This window comes from Rhamphochromis sp. 'chilingali', assembly GCF_963969265.1.
Source record: "Rhamphochromis sp. 'chilingali' genome assembly, chromosome: 8".
NCBI lineage: Eukaryota > Metazoa > Chordata > Actinopteri > Cichliformes > Cichlidae > Rhamphochromis > Rhamphochromis sp. 'chilingali'.
This window is the reverse complement of record NC_137935.1, coordinates 41,248,081-41,267,790: the sequence shown is the minus strand read 5'-3', so window position 1 is coordinate 41,267,790 and position 19,710 is coordinate 41,248,081. Positions and strand designations below refer to the sequence as shown.

The 19,710-nt window shown below is 41.2% G+C and overlaps 1 protein-coding gene across 2 annotated transcripts; it reads left to right on the top strand.

Annotated features, from left to right (window-relative positions):
* The first annotated feature begins 1,057 nt into the window (after positions 1-1,057).
* Positions 1,058-18,601, top strand: LOC308401455 (uncharacterized protein). Of its 2 annotated transcripts, XM_080889663.1 has the most exons (6): positions 1,058-1,164; positions 5,843-5,888; positions 15,748-15,826; positions 15,940-16,196; positions 17,628-17,673; positions 18,327-18,601. In XM_080889663.1, the coding sequence occupies exons 1-6, from the start codon at positions 1,066-1,068 to the stop codon at positions 18,403-18,405; spliced, it is 606 nt and encodes a 201-aa protein (XP_080745789.1). In that variant the 5' UTR covers positions 1,058-1,065; the 3' UTR covers positions 18,406-18,601. The 2 variants fall into 2 exon arrangements, with proteins under 2 accessions (XP_080745789.1, XP_080745790.1); XM_080889664.1 differs by lacking the exon at positions 17,628-17,673.
* The last annotated feature ends 1,109 nt before the right edge of the window (positions 18,602-19,710 follow it).

The following is a 19,710-nucleotide window of genomic DNA, read 5'->3' as shown; positions in this document are numbered from 1 at the left end:
ACATCAACATAAACTGTTGATGGTTACACTGTACCTGCAGATATGTCTATATCCTTTTGTGTGGATACTTGTGTTATTGTGCATTACATACAGTCCCTGTGTAAGCACCTCTTAAACTTATTTTATCTTTATTTTTCTTATTCTCTTATCTGAAGAATCTGAACGTAAATATCTACAAGCTGCCAACAAGTGATGCCCAACTGGGTTTCAAGATCTATCTTAGCGTATATTATAAACATGTCAGAAATAAAGTCAGCAAATAATGTGTATGAACAATATTTCAATAGTTTGTATTAAGGGCTGTTTGGATCTGCTGTAAATGTCCATCCAGACACCACAGAACACAGAAGTGCCTCGCCAGGTCAAAGCTGTTTTTGAAACATAAAGGAAGAATATGCAGGTGTTTATTTTTGACATTGTCTTTTGATGAATGTAGACCAGAGTCTGTCCCTTCATGGTGTGTCAAAATGATTTTAACCACCCAACTTTTCCTTAGGGAAATCAAGTGAGACCAAAAAAGACCTTAAAAATAAATAAATAAAATGTGCAGCAGTAAATGTAGAGATAATGTTCAACTGTGGTACTATCAACACCTATGGATGCGCATGTGCTTGCTTAGTGCATGGAGAGCTTTATCTGTCACACACAACAAACTCTGGTGAAAGTGTCATCTGAGTTTGTGCCTCTTTGGTAGATTAAAAAAGTAAATAAAGTGCCGCCCTTCGCTTTATAGTTGAGGCATATAAGTGGATGCTATAGGGTGCAAAAGTGGAAACATTAGAAAGAAAGTTTAAATAAATCTAGAAATCTAATAGGAATAAATGAATAAATAACTGACTACAAGAAAAATTAGATAAGTGTGGATAGATGAACTTTTTTGGCATTTTATAAATTGCCTGTATTTTATGCATTTTGCTCAAAACCTTTAAGTCTCCATATAAAACACAAGCAAAAAAACTTCTTTTTTTAACAAGCGATTTCAATATCAATCCTCTAAATGCCGAGTGGGGGACAATGTGTGCACTGCAGCAGCACTTAAACTCCACCCCAGCTGCTGCTTCCATCATGCCCAATCCTGCCCATTACACGGATGTTTTTCTTTCCCTTTTCATTTCTGCCATCCAACTCTTGCAAATCACTCAAGGCAACCAAGGAAGACCAAGGGTAAGACACACTACACTTACACTCACATAGATCACCCACTAATTCAGGCAGAGCTGTCCTGTGCGCCTGTTCAGCCGACACGTGTGATCATGTGCACATTTCAGCTGTGACCACATCCAGCAAACATTTCTGCCTTGAGTTACCATAACGGGTCGGTCCTCACGGCTTGATTTAAAAATAAATCAATAAAATATCACAATGAAATTTTGAGACGTAACTTCCCCCGGCTCGACGCATCCCTCTTCTTGAACGTCACTTGTTCCTTGTTAGAAGTTTTTTTTGCGCATTTGTGCGGCACAAAGGCGTCGTGTTATTGTTCTTATACTGCAGCCGAAACTGTTCTTATAGAATGAATCAGACAGATTATACGCCGCAGCAGATTCGCGTTAGTTTCAAAGAGCCAAAGTTGTTCTGTCCTGGCAGCGCTTGCACATTACCATCGCACTCTTGTCTTTTTGTACAATAAAAATTAAAAGTTCATATCTCCAATTCTCACATCTGCAGATTCCCAGTTTTCTCCTCCTGTCAGTTAAACTAAAATCAGCTGGTTGAAGCACAAGTGCGCAGAAAAAAGCGCGTTTGTTTGCGGTTTTCTTTTTATGCTCTTTACGTGTCGTGCAGATACTGAAGACGCTTTGTGACGCAAGTATTGACAAACCCAGTACTGAATGTGGATTTGTGTTCTCCTTGGGTTCTAAGGAGAACACAACATTTCAACATTTATGTTTAGGTCCTGATCGTACCTGTGTTGAAGTTACTGGGCCCTGTTTTCTCTGCATACTATGTGATTATGTGGTTGTATTAATGAGGAGACCCTGAACCCCCAAGCTAACCCATGAGCTACGATAAATGAAGGTGGCTGTAATAACCAGTCCCTCTCCATTCTGTTCGGGTTTAGTTTAGTCCATTCTGTCTCATTAAAATTCTACATTCTAGCCATTTATCTGCACCAATTACACACTGATGTTACGCGGTGCTCTGCTGACCAAAGCACATTATACAGTATGTCTCAAGCAATTTTTTCCATGCAATTTTTAAGTCTATCTAGCTAACATTCAGAGACAACTTGAGGATCAGTAAGCTGCCCAAGATTGGGCTCAGAGATTGAACCATCAATCTTCCAGTTTACTGGGGTGGCTGTAGCTCAGGTGGCAGAGCAGGTCAGCCACTAACCAGAAGGTCAGTGGTTCGATCCCGTGCCAAATATCCTTAGGCCCATCCTAACCCCATGTTGCTCTCCAATGCATCCATCGGAGTGTGAATGTGTATAAATGGTAGACTACTTAGCACTTAAAAGCTCAGAGAAAAGTGCTTGGGTGAATGAATTAGTTGTGTAAAGTGCTTTGAGTGCTCAGACAGAGTAGAAAAGCGCTGTATTTTTTTTAGATGACCTGCTTTGAATTCCAAACACTCGTAACGGCATTTAGCACAACCGCATCAGGCACGATTTTTAAACGTTTTTCCACGTTAAATTCAGCACAAGTTGCAATAAATTGCTTGGGGAGGTTACTTAGGAAATCCCTTTTTTAATTCTGCAAAGTACTAAAGAACATGTGTAGTAAGTTCTAAATGTCAGTTTTACAGCTTGAATTATTCCTTTTTGTTTATTGGCTCTCCTTCATGAAATAACCTTTGGTGTCATTTAAACTTTACCCAGATTATCTGAACATTGTAGTTCTTCACTTGGAGAAAAGCAGAGCATTGCTGCACTACCCCTACGACAATAGCACCATCCCTGCCCTCCTCCATTATTGGAGGGCAGGGATACCTATTGAGCTATCCCTGCCCTCCAATAATGGTGGAGGGCAGGGATAGCTCAGTAGGTAGAGTGGTGGCCCCATGATCGGAAGGTCGGGGGTTCAACTCCACTGAATGGCTACCTTGAGGTACCCCTGAGCAAGGTACCGTCCCTACACAATGCTCCCCGGGCGCTGCATTGGTGGCTGCCCATTGCTTCACTGGGTGAATGGGTTAAATGCAGAGGAACTAGTTCCCTATGGGGACTAACACATACACATTATACATTATTATTTGTATATTGTGTTTTATGAATTATGGTAAATGGTCTGCATTTGTATAGCGCTTTTCTAGTCCATAGGACCCCAAAGCGCTTTACACTACATTCAGTCATTCACACACTGGTGATGGCAGCTACATTGTAGCCACAGCTGCCCTGGGGCGCACTGACAGAGGCGAGGCTGCCGGACACTGGCGCCACCGGGCCCTCTGACCACCACCAGTAGGCAAACATGGGGTTAGTATCTTGCCCAAGGATATTTGGCATGCAGCCAGGAGGCAGCCTGGGATCGAACCACCAACCTTCTGATTAGTGGCTGACCTGCTCTGCCACCTGAGCTACAGCCACCCCACAGCCACAGAATTAGTTGTCACCAGTTAGTTACCACCTTCAAATAATGTACCGATTCTGTTTTTGGGCTGTGCCACGTCATATCGTCAGCATAATATCAATATATATTTGTCATATCAGTGGGATGGAGTGCCCTTGTGCACAAAACAACAAAACAAGGCCAGAAGTGTCTGAGAGTGAGAGCCACTGCACCGTCACCGTCTTCCACATGTAGTTTTTTGTGATAGTGCTTCTACATCTTCTTCTTCAGCATGTAAGGATAGACTAGAGCACTTGTAGCCATATGCGTCCGTTCTCAGAAGACGTGCAACCTTGTACTCATGTAGAAAGTACAGTAAACCTTAGCTGAGCACGCCTTGTAGCACAATCCTACTTAACCACACTTGATAATGCTGATATTGGGTGTCAAATTAGATGTGGATTAGATGTCACTGGGCTAAAGAAACAAAAGCACATGCATTTATGTTTTCCATGGCAAACATTGGATGGTCACAGTTTAAAAAATGTTTGCTGGGTTCACTCTTATTTGATGGTTTTTATATTCCTATAAACTACCAAAGATGTGTTGTGACTGACTAAATTCCTTTCATAATTCAAACTGTAAAAAACAAATGTTTTAACCCTAGAACACCATCACTAACGCTGGGTGATTTTTACCAAATATAATATACCCAACAAAAAGTACTTGTCATCAAAATATATAAAATATATGACAACACATGACAAATTAGAGTGGTTTTCTTGTATTTTCAGCTGTGCCATATCTAAGAAAATGGAAAAAAAAGTTTCATGGGGGGACCCTAAAAAATGCTCCAAAATTTCTGGAAAATTAGCAGTTGGAGAACAAAACAAATCCTAAACAAAAATATAATGATGCTGGAAACTTGGTCTTTGGTCCACCCATTCATGGGATATTTGAGTCTTCCCTGGTGAAGGCACAGTCTCCTTGACACGTGAACAGCTGCAGGAGAGAGAAACAAAAAATGGCATTTTTTGAGTGGGTAAAAATGACCAGTTGACTAAAAAATTTTTTTTTACCATATGAATTCACTTGGAAATCACCACTTGTTGATATTTATTTATAACCACTGCACTAAATAAGGATAACGTGCAAATTCCAGGACCACTCTTACTTACCTATTCCTTACATGCAGTCAGTACACACAGGGTAGTAATGGCGTGGACACACCGGTCGACGGCAGACATGGCACCTGTATCGCGTCTTCCTGTCCAAGCCTGTGGGGCAGTCAGCACACCTCACTAAGGGACCACTGCTGCCACTGGTCCTGCCTCACCTTCAAGAGTGCCAGGGGTAGGGATGTCGAGCACGCTACAGATCAGGACTCTGAGTTGACGTGACAGATTTGAAGAGGGGAGCCTCTGCTCTGCCCATGGTTTGATGAGTGCCAATGCCAAAGCCTGCATATAAGGCCTCTTCTGCATTTGGTTTTCACCTCTCTTCATTGCATTCTCATTGTGAATGATCCATTAGTTTATCACACCAGCATTGATCATGCCATAGAACACGCAAAGGGGCCATCTCTTGGTTTTTCTTCCACAACCATAGTGAGCGCACATCTGGTCAAAAGTATCGACACCTCCCTTTGTTTTGTTGTAAAATTCAATCACTTCGGGCTTACGAGTGGGTCCTATGCTTGGTTGTGTATGCATGGATGACAGGAGCAGTACAACCTTCTTTTTTGAAGCTTTGTCAGGGAGGAAGTACACCAAGGTTAGTTCTTTGGTAAAGAGAAATGCACTGGAGCTAACAATTGCCAAGTTAAACAAACCTTACCTATGTGTTACTCACTAGCTGGGATGCCAAAGACACTAAACCTGCAACAGGGTGACAGCTGTAGTTGAAGAGGGACAGTAAATATGGTGAGCCTGAATGTTGTCACCCTTGAAATGCGGCAAGATCACCTGATTTTATACACTAACACTATCACCGGGTGAAATCCACCCAAAACCTACTTTACCCTCTATCACTATTGCCGGGTGAAATTCACCCAAACACATGCCTGTAGGAAAAAGCGGGATTTGGGGTAGGGAAACACCCACGCCTTCAAAGACGTCAAAGACAATGCTGAAGCTACCCAGGGACCCACCACACTCAGACAAACGCAACATATTGAAAATTATGTAAATACATTTGCTCGGGTGAAAATCTCCCGGCGATAGTGTTCTAGGGTTAAGGTAAAGACTGGATAAAATATCACTGATATGTTAAAATAATAAATAATATTACAGATACTTTTTTTCTCAAGGCAACAGCATCACGCTTTCTTTCTGTTTTCTGTCAAACACTAGATCTGGAAAATGCAAGTCCCAGGGGCTCTTCTCTTCCTCGTCATGGGTAAGCTTACTTCACTGACATCTGAATATGTTAGACTATTTGAAGGATCTGTTTAGACATATAAATTAATACATAGTACGTGTAAATCTAGGTACTAGTGAATGAATGTCTAGTTGTAACACATTGCTTCAGTTTTAAAGGTAATTTGAAAAGAATTTCACATATTTTAACTCTTGGGCTCAACAACCCATAAGAACCATTATCAGCTGAAAACATTGTTTCCAGTCATAAGGGGCGATCGTGGTTCAGGGGATTGGGAAGCTCATCTTGTAACTGGAACACTGCCAGTTGATCCCCAGCTCTGTCTGTCAATTTTATATAAATGCAATCCATCATTATAACATTGAAGCAGACAACAGCCAATTCCAGGTCTCAGGGCCGCTGTACTGCAGGTTTTAGATGTGTCCAGCTGATTTCAACGGCTAAATGACCTCATCAACATGTCTTGAAGTTCTCCAGAGGCCTGGTGATGAACTCCTCATTTGATTCAGGTGTGTTGACCCAGGGTGAGATCTAAAACCTGCAGGACACCGGCCCATAGATATTAAAATGGAGCACTGTAACAAAAAATAATTTCCCCCAGGGATCAATAAAGTATTCTGATTCTGATTCTGATTCTGATTATTCAGCAACAGATCTGCTGTAGTGTTCGAAGTCATTTTGCTAATCATAAGAATATGCAACATTATTTAGAAGCAGGCTTTTACTAGCAGTTTGTAAGGAGGCCCACAAGAAAATCTGAATATTTAATCAGAAATAAAATCAGAGTGAAAACTGGTGTTAGAAAACACTGGATGTGATTTTCAGCCCTGTGTCCTATCACAGATGACAAGGAAAAGACATAATTTAAACGTAATATTGTGCTGGATAAATATTTTGCAAATTGGAAGAAAAAAACTTTTTATCTTAAGTAAAAGTAATAATCTTACGGAAGTAGCTTCATATTCATACATCTGCTCACCAGATACTTCACGTTAATTACACCTCGCTAGTACTACAGGCAACAGGTCGAGCTAGTGCTCATGGTGAAATAGAATAGAATAGAATAGAATGGCTCTTTATTGTCACTGTTACAAGAAAGGCAGTTTGTGTATTTCACACACATGGAAAGATGCCAATAGCTTATGTATTTACAAAATAACACAGACAAATTTACATTTACACAAGAACGATATGTACAAGTTATATATACACCTGCAAACATACGGATACACTCATGCATACATGCACACATATATTTACATATATGTTCCAACGTTCCATTGATCGTCTGTCAGATGTTCCTACAACTTGATCTGAGTCCACCTGTGGAAAAAACTCAGTTAATTGGACATGCTTTTGAAAGGCACAGGCCTGTGTATATAAGGTCTCACAGTGGAAAGTGTCAGAGGTGTGAGGTGCTTGACTGGCAGGTCTGGAGAGCTGTGTGCCTTCAGTGCAGTGTTGCCAACTCCTCAGTAAGGAAAATCGCTTTTGGCTGTCCTAAAAGTCGCTAGAAGTCACTAAATGACATCATTGCCTAATTTGCATAATTGGTCATGCTAATGTAATTGTAACCTACGTTTTTGGAGACAGAAATAAAATCATGGAAGAGACATAAAGTGAGTTAAATGCATTTAGAATTTAATTGTCACCACAAATTAAATTTCTTTTAGCAATTATTGTTGTTTTTAATGTCACCATTCCAACCCTGCTCCTTTACCCGGGCCTGGACCAGCAAAAGTGACTCAAAGTAGGCATTCTGGGGGAGTTACTTTGTGTGTGTGTGTTTATAAGTAGTTTTAAACCTTGTGATCCACAAAACAACAAGAAAAGATTGCGTTACAGTCAGTGTGGGAGCAGCGGCTTCGCTCATGCGCGTTTCATTTGCGGTTTGGACGCAGGTGTGAACGTCTCCTGCCCTGATAGCAGCTGCGTGAGGACTATCTTCTGCCCATGAGTGGCACAGGCGAGGTGCCCACGGCAGCACCCGCTGCTTGTTGAGAGTAAGAGCGATACGCGCTTTCATGTCAAAAAGTTGTCATAAATAAGTCTCCAATAACAGTAGAAAAAGTCACCAGATTTGTGGCTAGTCACTTTTTAGGGAAAAAGAATAGTCGCTAAGTGGGTCTGAAAACTCGCTAAATATAGCGACAAAGTCGCTAAGTTGGCAACACTGCTTCAGTGTCAACAGTGCAGATTTTGGAGTTGATTGGGGGTTTTTTAAGGAGTGAGCGAGGTTTCACAGGAGAGTTGGCTGAGGGTAACAATCACCTGCAGGCTTCCTCTCATAATCCAGGGTATGGCCTTGATGGAAGGAGAAAAAATGAAAGGAATAGTATGGATGGTAGGTGAGAGGAAGTGATTGGTGGTCCAAGTGAAGAGAATGAGTGGGCAAAGGTGGGGAAGGGTGGAAACATGCGCAGAGCAAGTGAAAGGAAGAGGAAAAAGAGAGACGTGAGGGTAGTACAGAAGAAACCGATTTGTCAGAAGTAGAGCAGGGCGATATGACCAAAAATATTTATCACGATATACATTTGAAAATTTGCGATAACGATATAACTGATGATATAATTGACACTAGACAAAATGCTTTACAACTCCACAACTTTATTAGTGCAAAAAAACCCATCAGTGTATTTGCACTTAAACAAGCAGCTGTTTTTTATGTGCATTAAAGTTATATAAAAATGTAACAGTGCTAATTCCTCGCTGACAGTTTGACCAAAAGGCATTTCAGTGTAAACTGGCCGACATATCCTCAGCATAACCATGTATAATATCCACAAAACTTAAAAAGAGGTTATACACACACAATACGGTAACATTATGTTGAAGCACAGAACGTATCACTCCGCGAGGCTCCGCCTACGATAGCCGCAATGCTCCGACAATCTATCAAGCGGTGCGGCTTCGTAGCTCAGCAAAGTCGTACTGAAACATCTGACAGATTTTCGAGCACCGTGCACATAAAATCGTTTCGAGGTCAGTAAACACAACCAGAGTTCAAACATAAGGCACACGGGATTATAAGGGGCGCTGTCGACTTTCAGAGAAATCAAAGGATTGATTTTAAGTGCGCCGTATTTTCCAAACAACACAGTAATAACGACGGCCCGCTAGCATGCTCCACCAAAAATAGTGCTTTGTTGTGTATCTGACGGACGAAAGCTAAACCAGTAGTGATGTGCAATACCACTGATTTCCTTTCCGATCCGATACCAAGTAATATTCAGGGTGGTATCGACGATACTGATCCGATACCGATACTTTGTACAAAAACTTATTTTATTTATTGTATCTCAAATTATAGCGTCATAATGATTACAGGACATCAGATTATTTGTTCTTATCACTTAATAACGCAGAGTTCATCATATAGAAATAAAAAAAAAATGAAGTTGTGCCTATTTGAACACGTTGCCTGCCTGCAGCACTAAAGGACTCTGTGAGAGACGTCTGTCTCGCCCTAGCAGCACCTGTCCCTGTCCTCCTCTTCAGTTCGCCTCAACATACGTTCGTCATATTCTGTGATATGATTTACTCTGAGGTGTTTGACAAGGTTAGTGATGTTGCCACAACCATACATGCCAACCCTCCCGATTTTTCCGGGAGAATCCCGAATTTCAATGGCCCTCCTGAAAATCTCCCGGAGCCACCATTCTCCCGAATTTCTCCCAATTTTCCACCCGGGCAACAAAATTGGAAAACCATATTGCATATTCATAGCGCGGCCCAGCCAATTCCAGTTTACAACAATGGCGGCAGCTACTCAGTTTTAATATTACTCTTATTTGTCTTTCTGGGTCGCATTTTCAGGTGAGAATGTAGCTGTGTAAACTTCAAACATCTGAGCCGACCGACACATCGTCTTCAACCCCCCGCGGTCTTTCACTGCTCGCGTTAAACATGATATATAAGTCACTTTGCTAACTTAAAAATGTTCTTGTTTGGCTTTTTCAGTGTTTTATTTGTTCGTGAGTAAATCAGTTTGGCTGAGATTAAAGTTATTAGATTAGATTAAATTAAATTTAACTTTATTAATCCCTCGGGAGGGTTCTTCCGGGTTTTCACACAGCTGAATAAACATCAAACAGAAAACTAATTAAACAAAGTGTGAGACGGTCGAGAGTTTATGCCAGCGCCCGGTTATATTTTAGATAGCAAGGAGCAGACGGCAGAGTTTCACTCCACTGAGGGAGCTCGTGACGTACTACCCGGCTTTCTTTAGACCGCGAAGGGCGGGTCCTCAGGTGGAAGCAGCCTCTGAATTTGGACACCCCCGGTGTTTCCAGGCCGGCCAATAATAACGGTGACATTTAACGTATTTTATCCGATAAATAAACACTGTAAAATTATCCCCCCCCCCCCCAAAACAGCCCTTTTGAATGTCTCCCTAATTCTGAGGTCTCAAGGTTGGCAATTATGGCCACAACACCTCACTTTTTTGCCACATGTATCGCAAACTGTCATGGTCCTGTGTCTGAGGACTCAGTGTTTTGTGTTTCCTTATGCTTTTGTTCATTCCGAGTGTGCATTCTGTTGTGATTTTGCCATTTGTTAGGTTTCTGTTCTTTGCCTGCCTGCTCCCACTTCTCTGTGTTCCCTCTGTCTGTCCATGGTGTCATTGTGTCTGCTCATGAGTCTGCCTGTCAAGTTCAGTGTCCTGCCTGGTTCTCTGTGTCTGTTAGTTTCCTGTTTTACTCTGAAAGTTCATGTCTCATGTCAGTGTGTTCAGTTTTACCTCTCCCCTGTTTCGTTAGCCTAATTGCTCCCAGCTGTGTCTCCCCTCTGTGCTCTGTTCAGGTCCCTGCGTTTTTGTTGCAAAACAGTCTGTGTGTTTCCGGTTTTACTTTGTAGGTCTCCCTCTCATCATGTCCATTAGTGTCAGCTGTGTCCACCCCTGCATGTCATCTCCTCATTACCTAGTGTGTATTTATAGTGTGTGTTGGCTTCTGTTCATCGTCGGATCGTCTGTGTTTCTCGGTGTAACGACGTCGCTCTGCATTCTCTGCTCCCCGTTTCATGCTTAGGTTTGTTATTTAGTTTTCCCAGTCTAGGTTTTTTCAGTCATTCGTCTTTTCTCACTACCTGTTCAGTCGCTCCACTTCTGCAAATAAAACTTCACTCTCATCACCAGTCAACTGCCTGCATTTTGGGTCCTTTTCCTCCTACACCACACGGCTCACCCTGCCAGCCGTGACACAAACCACGTCTCAGCTGTTTGTGGAGATAAAATACGTCCGCACAATTACACTCAGCCATTGTTATACAGCCGTATTTCGCACATGACTATGAAAGGCGGAAGAGGAAGTAGTTCCTTTGAATGTAGACAATCCGAATGTTATAGTTTCTTTCCACTGTGTTCCTGTTAGTGATAAACTACAAATTTACCCTAAATTACTAAAATATCGATATTTTAATGTGAGAATCGATTCTAGAACATAAATGTTTGATATCGGAGGAATCGATATTTCAGGATCGATCTGCACATCACTATAAACCAGTTCCACACCACTGAAGCTGCAGCATTTTTACAAACCAGTTCTGGTTCATCTGTTTCATTCAACGATTTGCTTTCGCCGCCATGCTTTTTCCGATGTGTGCGTATGAAAACAAAGGCACTGCGCATGCGCGTTTTACTAATATTCTATCGCGATATTTCATTTTTCTATTGTTGCCCAAAATTATACCAGTATTACCATGAACGGTATGATATGGCCCAGCCCTAGTCAGAAGACAAATCTGTAAATGTCAGTGCAAGCTTTGAAGAAGAGGGCGTAAAGAAAATCAATCCTCTTAAGTTGAGAAAAACACTTACAGCACAAGTTGGACAAATCAAAAATGCTAAGATTCTTGAAGATTGGAATCTGCTGATTGGTTGTAACACAGAAGCTGAGGTGGTAAAAGTGAAGAAACCTGTGGGGGTTTGTGTTAAAACAACTGTAAGAGTAGTAGAAAGAGAAATAATGGAAATAAAGGAGCCATTGTAGTAGTGCTGTTAAATGTAAATATGAAAGAAATGGGTGAGAATTTATAACTCAGAAACAGGGAAGTTAAAGGAGTAAGACTAATGACAAGAGGTCCACAGAGAGGAGAAACAGAACCTGTGGAGGTGGAATTTGAAACAGAAGAGGTACCACAGGTGATCTTCATTGGATTGATGCGTTTCAGTGTGATGGAGTTTGTACCCAAACCAATGAGGTGTTAGCAGCAATTTGGACATATTGCTAAGATGTGTAAAGGAAAGAGGAGATGTGTCCGATGTTCTGGAGATCATCAGCAAGGAAAATGTGGAGTTGGAGTAAAACCAAAATGTTGTAGTTGCGGAGGAGAACAGTGTTGCTTTTTGGGGATGTGAAGTGCCGAGGCAGCAGACAGTTGCTCAACAAACGAGGATCCTGCAGGAAGTGACAGGTGCAGAGGCGTGTTGTTGAGCAAGAGAGACCGAGTGAAAAACCCATGATAGGAAAGAAACGAGTAATGAAAAAGGCTGTGGACACGGTTGAAAGAAAAATGGAGGAAGACAAGAAGAAGATGGTGACATTTATTGTAATAAATGCAACATGAGTCCAAGACGGAGACGATTCAGATTATTGTGAAGGCGGCATGTCATAGTTCACCTGATATTCTTCATATCTAAACTGTAGTTGGGCAAGTCAAGAAGGGGAATGTAATGGTTCAGTTTATACCCATATTAATCCTACAGTCAAACGGTCAAGATTATAAACAGTTTATATACAATCAGACAGAAAAACATGGCATAATTTGTATACAGGAAACATGGTTGAAGACTTTTTTGGATATACTGCAGTTAGATGTGATAGGAAAGAAGGGAATGGAGGCGGGTGTCACGGCGAGTGAAAAGAGCCGTGTAGAAAAGGAAAAGGAGGATCCAAACGCAGGCAGTCGTGAAGGTGTAAAGGTGATTTATTGAACACAAAAAGAGAGGCAAACGGCAAAACGGAGAACTAAACTATACTGGGACAACTAGACTACTGAGCACGAACACGAACCTGAACATAAAGGAAGGAAGACGATGGTACATGATGATGACGGCAGGGAACACACGGATGAAACATGGTGGATATGCAGACGGACCAGCAACTACAATGACAGAGGACACGACTTAAATACACACAGAGAAACACAGGGGAATTACACACAGGTGGTGGACACAGCTGGGAACAATCAACAAGACGAGACAGAGGTAAAACTGAACACACTCACATGAGACGCAGACCTTCACAATAAAACAGGAACAAGAAACTATCACACTAAGACGCAGACTCGACAGAGAGAGACAGACAGAAAATGACACATGAAACTAAACCCACACAAAACATGAGAGCACAAATCTTAAACCCAAATAAACAGAAACATGGAACTCTAACAATAATAATAATCATCGCACCCAAAACCACAACAATCATTCAAAAAATAAACTAACAATCAAAACTCAAAATACTGGTTCGAAACTGACCCAGAACCGTGACAGCGGGTGTGTTTCATTGAGTGTAGTATTCCATATAAAATAAGAGAAAGGGGATTTGGAGTATGTAGGAATGGAGGTATGGATTGGAGGGAAGGTATTTTATGATCGGTGCACTGATAATTTGTTTAGGGACGATTAAGACAACACCAATATGTGCTTTACAAGTACAATCCGAAGAATTGTTACAAGGCAAGTGTTAAAGGTTAATTATTGTATAAATTTGAAAGGTCATAATAAAAGTCATCGTATTAGAGAAATGTTAGAAAATTGTTGGGAAAGAGGAAAGGATAAAAAAGTAGTTTTGGGTGGGTTGGTGATAATGAAGCTGGAGCATTTAAAGTTTTAAAGCATTTAAAGAATTCAGTCAGACAGTACAGTGGCTTTCAGGCCTACGTGGACATGGCAATACATTAATGTAGGCAAATCATTATTGGATATAAAGAAGAGAAAAATTACAACAGATATTTGTCAAGAATGTTAGAATAGAATAGAAACCTGCAGTCAGTTTGGACTGAAGAAGTCACTTGGATGAGCGACGAAACGTTTCTTCCACTGAAAACGTCCAGATGAACAGAATCAACTGTTTTTACTTACCTGGATGACTGAGGATTATCTACAGACATCAGATTGTAACGAGACACAGGTCTAAGGAAGGTTACAGAACAATGTCTATAGCCTTGAAGGTTTCAGTGAGCACAATTTGGAACCACCAGGACTCACTAGAGCTGGCTGCATGGCTAGCAGGAGGGACCAGGGTAGAAGGGTCTTACCCAGGGAGGTGACCACGAATCTAATGGTCACTCTCACAGAGCTCCATTGTTACTTTGACAAGAGAGGTGAACATTCCCGAAGGACGTCTATCTCTTTTTTTTGGAAGCAGAAACTGGGAGAGGCTGGAGGGAAAGACGTACACAGCAATGGACGGAGACATCCTTGATGATAACCTGCTCCAGAACGCTCTGGACCTCAGGCTCAAAGTTTGATCTTCCGACTGAACACTTTTTGGAATAAAGCTGTAACGTGACAAAATGTGGAGCAAATGAAGTGCTGTGAATACTTTCTGGATGCACTGTAGACTGTGGAGTTTAAATGATTCTCAGTTGGTACTAAGGGACCCAAAGTGTGTGCAAAGATTAACCCATCCCTACACAATTACACCATGAACACCAGCCTGAACTGTTAATGTAATGATACATGATATATGTGGTTTACACTGAGCTCTGAGCCTACCATCCAAATCCCACAGAAGAAATCGAGACTGCGTATTGTTTGCGTAACAATGCAGTTCAACGCCCACTCACATCTTGCATCAGGTGATCTCAATAGGTCCCGTGATAGATTAAGGCAAGGTCTCACAATGGTTTCACCCGAAACTCTGCTGATAAGGACCCATATCCCTTTTCACACCTTGGCTCATGTGATGAGACACAACTCCCACTAGGGCTTAACTACCTGGGACTCTCCACCATCCAGTGTTAGAACTGAAGAACCTCTTCGAATGAGAGGCGAAACATCTTCAGGAAACTTAAAGAAGTCCAGTCGCTTTTCTTTCCAAGCTTCTTAGACTACCATGACCTTGATAACTGAGACCCTTCACACACACTACTTCTGCCTGCAAAGCAAAATTGTCACGTCCAAATTTCCATTTGTGTTAATGTGAGATCTGTAGTGATTATGGATGTATTCATTCATTTTCTCACTTAAGAGATTGTCAGGTTTGCTGGTAACTTTCAGTCTACGAACAAGAGCAGCTTGAACCCTCTATAACAGCGGTCTCCAACCTTTTTTGCGCCACGGACCGGTTTATGCCTGACAATATTTTCACGGACCGGCCTTTAAGGTGTCGCGGATAAATACAACAAAATAAAACTAGTACCGAAAAAAGAAGATTTATTCATAACACACGTGAAAAGACCCAGGAAAACCGAGTTAACGATAAAAATGACAACAAAATAACGCTGAAAACTGATAAAAATCCTGAAAACTATACATTTCACACCTGAGCCTCAACTCTCGCGGTCAGGTACGAACCGACTCACGGACCGGTACCGGTCCGAGGCCCGGGGGTTGGGCACCGCTGCTCTATAAGAATGGAAACTATTGAAAATAAAGTTCCTGAACAGCTGAATGTCCTGCTTTTTTTTTTCAAAAATCAAAGTGAGTTTTTTTGAACACTGAAGCAGGACTGGGCAGGACACCGGCCCTGAGGCCTGGAGTTCCCCACCCCTGCACTAAAGTGTGTGAGCTAAATGATAGTTCATCAGCACTAGAAGTTCTAAAGTTTAGTTTGGGGGAACTATTAGAACTGGAGTTTTGTATATACATCTGAAGAACGCCTTGACTGTGACTGTGTATGACATGATGTATCCAAAAATCTGATTACAGGCTCTATCTCTGCCAAAAAGGTGGGGGATTTTGGTGTGTTTACTGCTTGCATCGACACAAAGGAAAATAACAGTCTCAGGTTCGAGCTTTCAGTGTTAATGCCACTATCACATCGAATGCATATGCTGTACTGAACCCTAACATTAAATGGAGTGTGCCTTATATTAACCATACCATTTGATCTTTTCAAAGATTGCAGTGCTACTATCAAGACTGTTCACAACCTCCCTATAAGCCCTTCAGCTGTGAATTCAAGACATCGAATGGAGGTATACTGGCTACAATGAAAAACACGATGTGCAAGAATTACACTGTCCCATTAACAGAACACAGTCTTAGCGAGTTGCAAGAGACTGGTAATGTGACAAACTTCACATGCACACTGACAAGAAACAAGAGGACTGAAACGAAGAATATCACCATAGACTACAAGACACACAAAGAAAAACGTAAGTATTCATTACACAGCAGCCCAACTCTGCCCCCAGATTTCTTAGCAAGATGTTCTTGTCCCGGTGTGCCAACATTTTATTCACCAGATAACCCAGAATGGGTTCCATGGTTAGGAGAGAAATGTAATACTTTTGCAAAGGAGATCAACTAATCAATAATCATTACTTTAAAGATGCAACGCAGTTGTAAAAAGCCTAGTTGGAACTACCACAAAGGTCATTTTGAGCACCTTGGGAAGTGTTGAATGCCCGTTTATAGACAGACATTGTCCACTTTGGGATTGCATGTGTGCAAAATTTCACAAGCATATAGCCACCTTTAAACTGATGAGCAAATTTCACAGGTGGGTAGAGACAGAGACTCATAGCGAGGATTTAGTTCAGCAGGTGATCATTTAAAGGTCAGTGGCCCAGCCAGTCTTAAATCTTCACTGTAATCAAAATACAAGAGAAAGTGATTTATTTCCTGATTTCCTGTTGCTATAAATTGCTAATACTACCCAGTCATATGCAAAATGTTAACAAATAGTTTTTCATCCATTGTGGGTTTTTTGTTTTGCTTTTGTTGATTTGTTTATTTCCATTGTAAAAACTTACAATAGCTAAAACTGGAAAATGAAATCAATATTTTGTGCCAGTATTGAGCCCCAACTGTGCTTGTCAGTGTAATAATTTTGCTTAATTGACACAAATATCAAAGTAAGTTGATGCTTGCCGGTGTCCTAGTATTTAAAATGGATTTATCAATAATTATTATGTAAAAATTTTTGAAAAGTGCTCTAATGCAGCGGTCCCCAACCTTTTTTGCACCACGGACCGGTTTATGCCCGACAATATTTTCACGGACCGGCCTTTAAGGTGTCGCGGATAAATACAACAAAATAAAACTAGCACCGAAAAAAGAAGATTTATTCATAACACACTGAAAAGACCCAGGAAAACCGAGTAAACCATAAAAACGATAACAAAGTAACGCTGAAAACCAATAAAACCCTGAAAACCATACATTTCACACCTGAGCCTCAACTCTCGTGGCCCGGTATCAAACGACTCACGGACCGGTACCGGTCCGAGGCCCGGGGGTTGGGGACCGCTGCTCTAATGCATCCAAAGCATTTTGAATATGTTCTAGGCTTTAGGGGACGATGGTTAGCATACAGTTGACAATTTCCTGGCAAACCAGCTTCCAGTTTGGATTCAGGAGACAGACACTATCTCTACTTTTAAAATTCAAACTTTCCTTTTTGCTAAAGCATATAGTTAGGGCTGGACCAGGTGACCCTGAATCCTCCCTTAGTTATGCTGCAATAGACGTAGGCTGCCGGGGGATTCCCATGATGCACTGGGTGTTTCTTCTTCACTCACTATGTGTTAATAGACTTCTCTGCTGAATCGTACTTGTTATTAATCTCTGTCTCTCTTCCACAGCATGTCTTTATCCTGTCTTCCTTCTCAGATGGCGCCGCCCCTCCAGGTTTCTTCCTGTTAAAAGGGAGTTTTTCCTTCCCACTGTCACCAAAGTGCTTGGTCATAGGGGGTCATATGATTGTTGGGTTTTCTCTGTATGTATTATTGTAGGGTCGACCTTACAATATAAAGCTCCTTGAGGCGACTGTTGTTGCAATTTGGCGCTGTATAAATAAAATAAAATTGAATTGAAAAATAGCACACTCGATAATTAATCAGATATCAAAGAAAATAACTGCCAGGTTTAACAATTCTGAATAACTAGTGCTTGCAATGTTACTGATTTATTTATTTTTAATACATCTTTACAGTAGAATAGATCTGCAGGTGAGAGACAGAATTTGTGGTTAAAATAATCTAAAATAAATGAGCTCATGTCTTTTTCTAATCACGTTTCCTCGATCCTAAAGCTTGCCAGATACAACACTGAAATGAATATGAGTGTTGTCCACTCATGCATGGTGTGGAGTGCCGCAGTTGAATCCATGCAACTTGATGTGTCAAGAGAACAGATCAAAGAAGTTAAAAGAACTCGAGCTCAATAAAAGTGCAGTTAATTCATTCAAACTGCAGCAGAAAGTGTTAACTGTGTAGCAGACGCATCACTGTCAGGCTCCATCAAACAGGATGAGACAAGCTGTGCTCTTCTTATCCTTACAGAACGAGTCCCAAAGTGCTGTGCTGCAAGCCCAACCTCCCTGTGGCCTGTGGTGCTCCTCACTCTGTGGAGAGTCGTTGACTCCTGATGAAGCAAGCATGAAGGAGGGTCTCTGAACGCTTTGACTAACACAGATGTATCTGTTCCATTTAGGCATTTTGAAATTTAAGAAACTTTCTTAAATACATTTCTATGCAGGCTTCCATTACTTGCCTGATCCCCAAGTACATGCAATAATGCAGTATGTTAACATATAAACTGAATTCCAACTATGATATATGATAATATGATATATTAAAGACTTATGAATTAAAAGCATTAACTCACTTCCGCTGTATCATTATTGCTTTGTTTTTTAATAGGACGTTTGGGCGTCATTGAAACCAGCTCCTGCTGCACATCGCAACACAGTATTCAAAAGCACCTTAGTTTTCCAGCATTAAGAGTTTGTGGGAAAACATAGATGTGAGGATAGGGAAGCTCAGCGTCATAAAGATCTGATAGGAAGGAAAATGAGTTCACTGAGTGGGCGAAGCTGTATTTTTGTCCTTCTGTGAGCTCCAAAGATATTGGGACACTGTGCAAAATGGAAATAAAAACAATGCAATGATCAGCAAATCTTAGAAACCCATATTTTATTTACAGTACAGCATAAAATATACACCAGATGTTTAAACTGAGACATCATACTATAGCAGGAAATTTGCATATTTTAAATTTGATGCCAGCAATACGTCATAAATAAACTTCCAGAAGTCTCTTATGGACTGTTGTTAAAAGACGAGAGGGTAATTGCTGCACTGAATATAATATGGCTATGTGGGATTCTGTTTTATTACACAGTGTTCCAGCTTTCACTGTGGGTCATGATATTCACTGTTCTCTGGGCTTCTTGCAACCTTTCATGAAAGCACTGAGTCTAATTCTTACCTTTGTGTAGTACAGAAACTGACGTTTGATTTTTCTTGGTAAATTCCTCTAAGCCAGATTGTTGATTGTTAGTAGGTAATTACTCTTAGCCTTTGCCTTTACAGCATGACTGCCATGCAGAAGTGTTTCTCTGTGTAACCCTGAATTGACTTAAAAAATAAATCTAGAAAAGAAAGGCATGTTCTGCAAAACACTGGGGGGAGGGGGCTGGAAACATAAGTAACTACTGGATTGTGACTGTAGATTTAAGTATGTCCTGTGGAAGGCAGGATGGGACCTGCTGGTTCTGTCACACAGTCAAAATGATCCGGCTCTTGCTCTCCAGCTTCACAGGGCTAAAGTGTAGCGATGTAAAGCGCTATACAAATACAGGCCATTTACCATGTCTGTGGTCAACAGAGTTGTGAGCTTTCTTGTGTTTGTCTGTGTTCGAGCAGGAGATAAGACGCTACCCAA

Excerpts from the sequence above, each read along its gene's own strand:
- LOC308401455 (XM_080889663.1), top strand. The coding sequence starts at position 1,066 with ATGCCCAATCCTGCCCATTACACGGATGTTTTTCTTTCCCTTTTCATT. Across the intron at positions 5,889-15,747 it reads TCTTCTCTTCCTCGTCATGG|GCTCTATCTCTGCCAAAAAG; the intron begins GTAAGCTTACTT and ends ATCTGATTACAG. Across the intron at positions 17,674-18,326 it reads AGATGGCGCCGCCCCTCCAG|AACGAGTCCCAAAGTGCTGT; the intron begins GTTTCTTCCTGT and ends TTATCCTTACAG.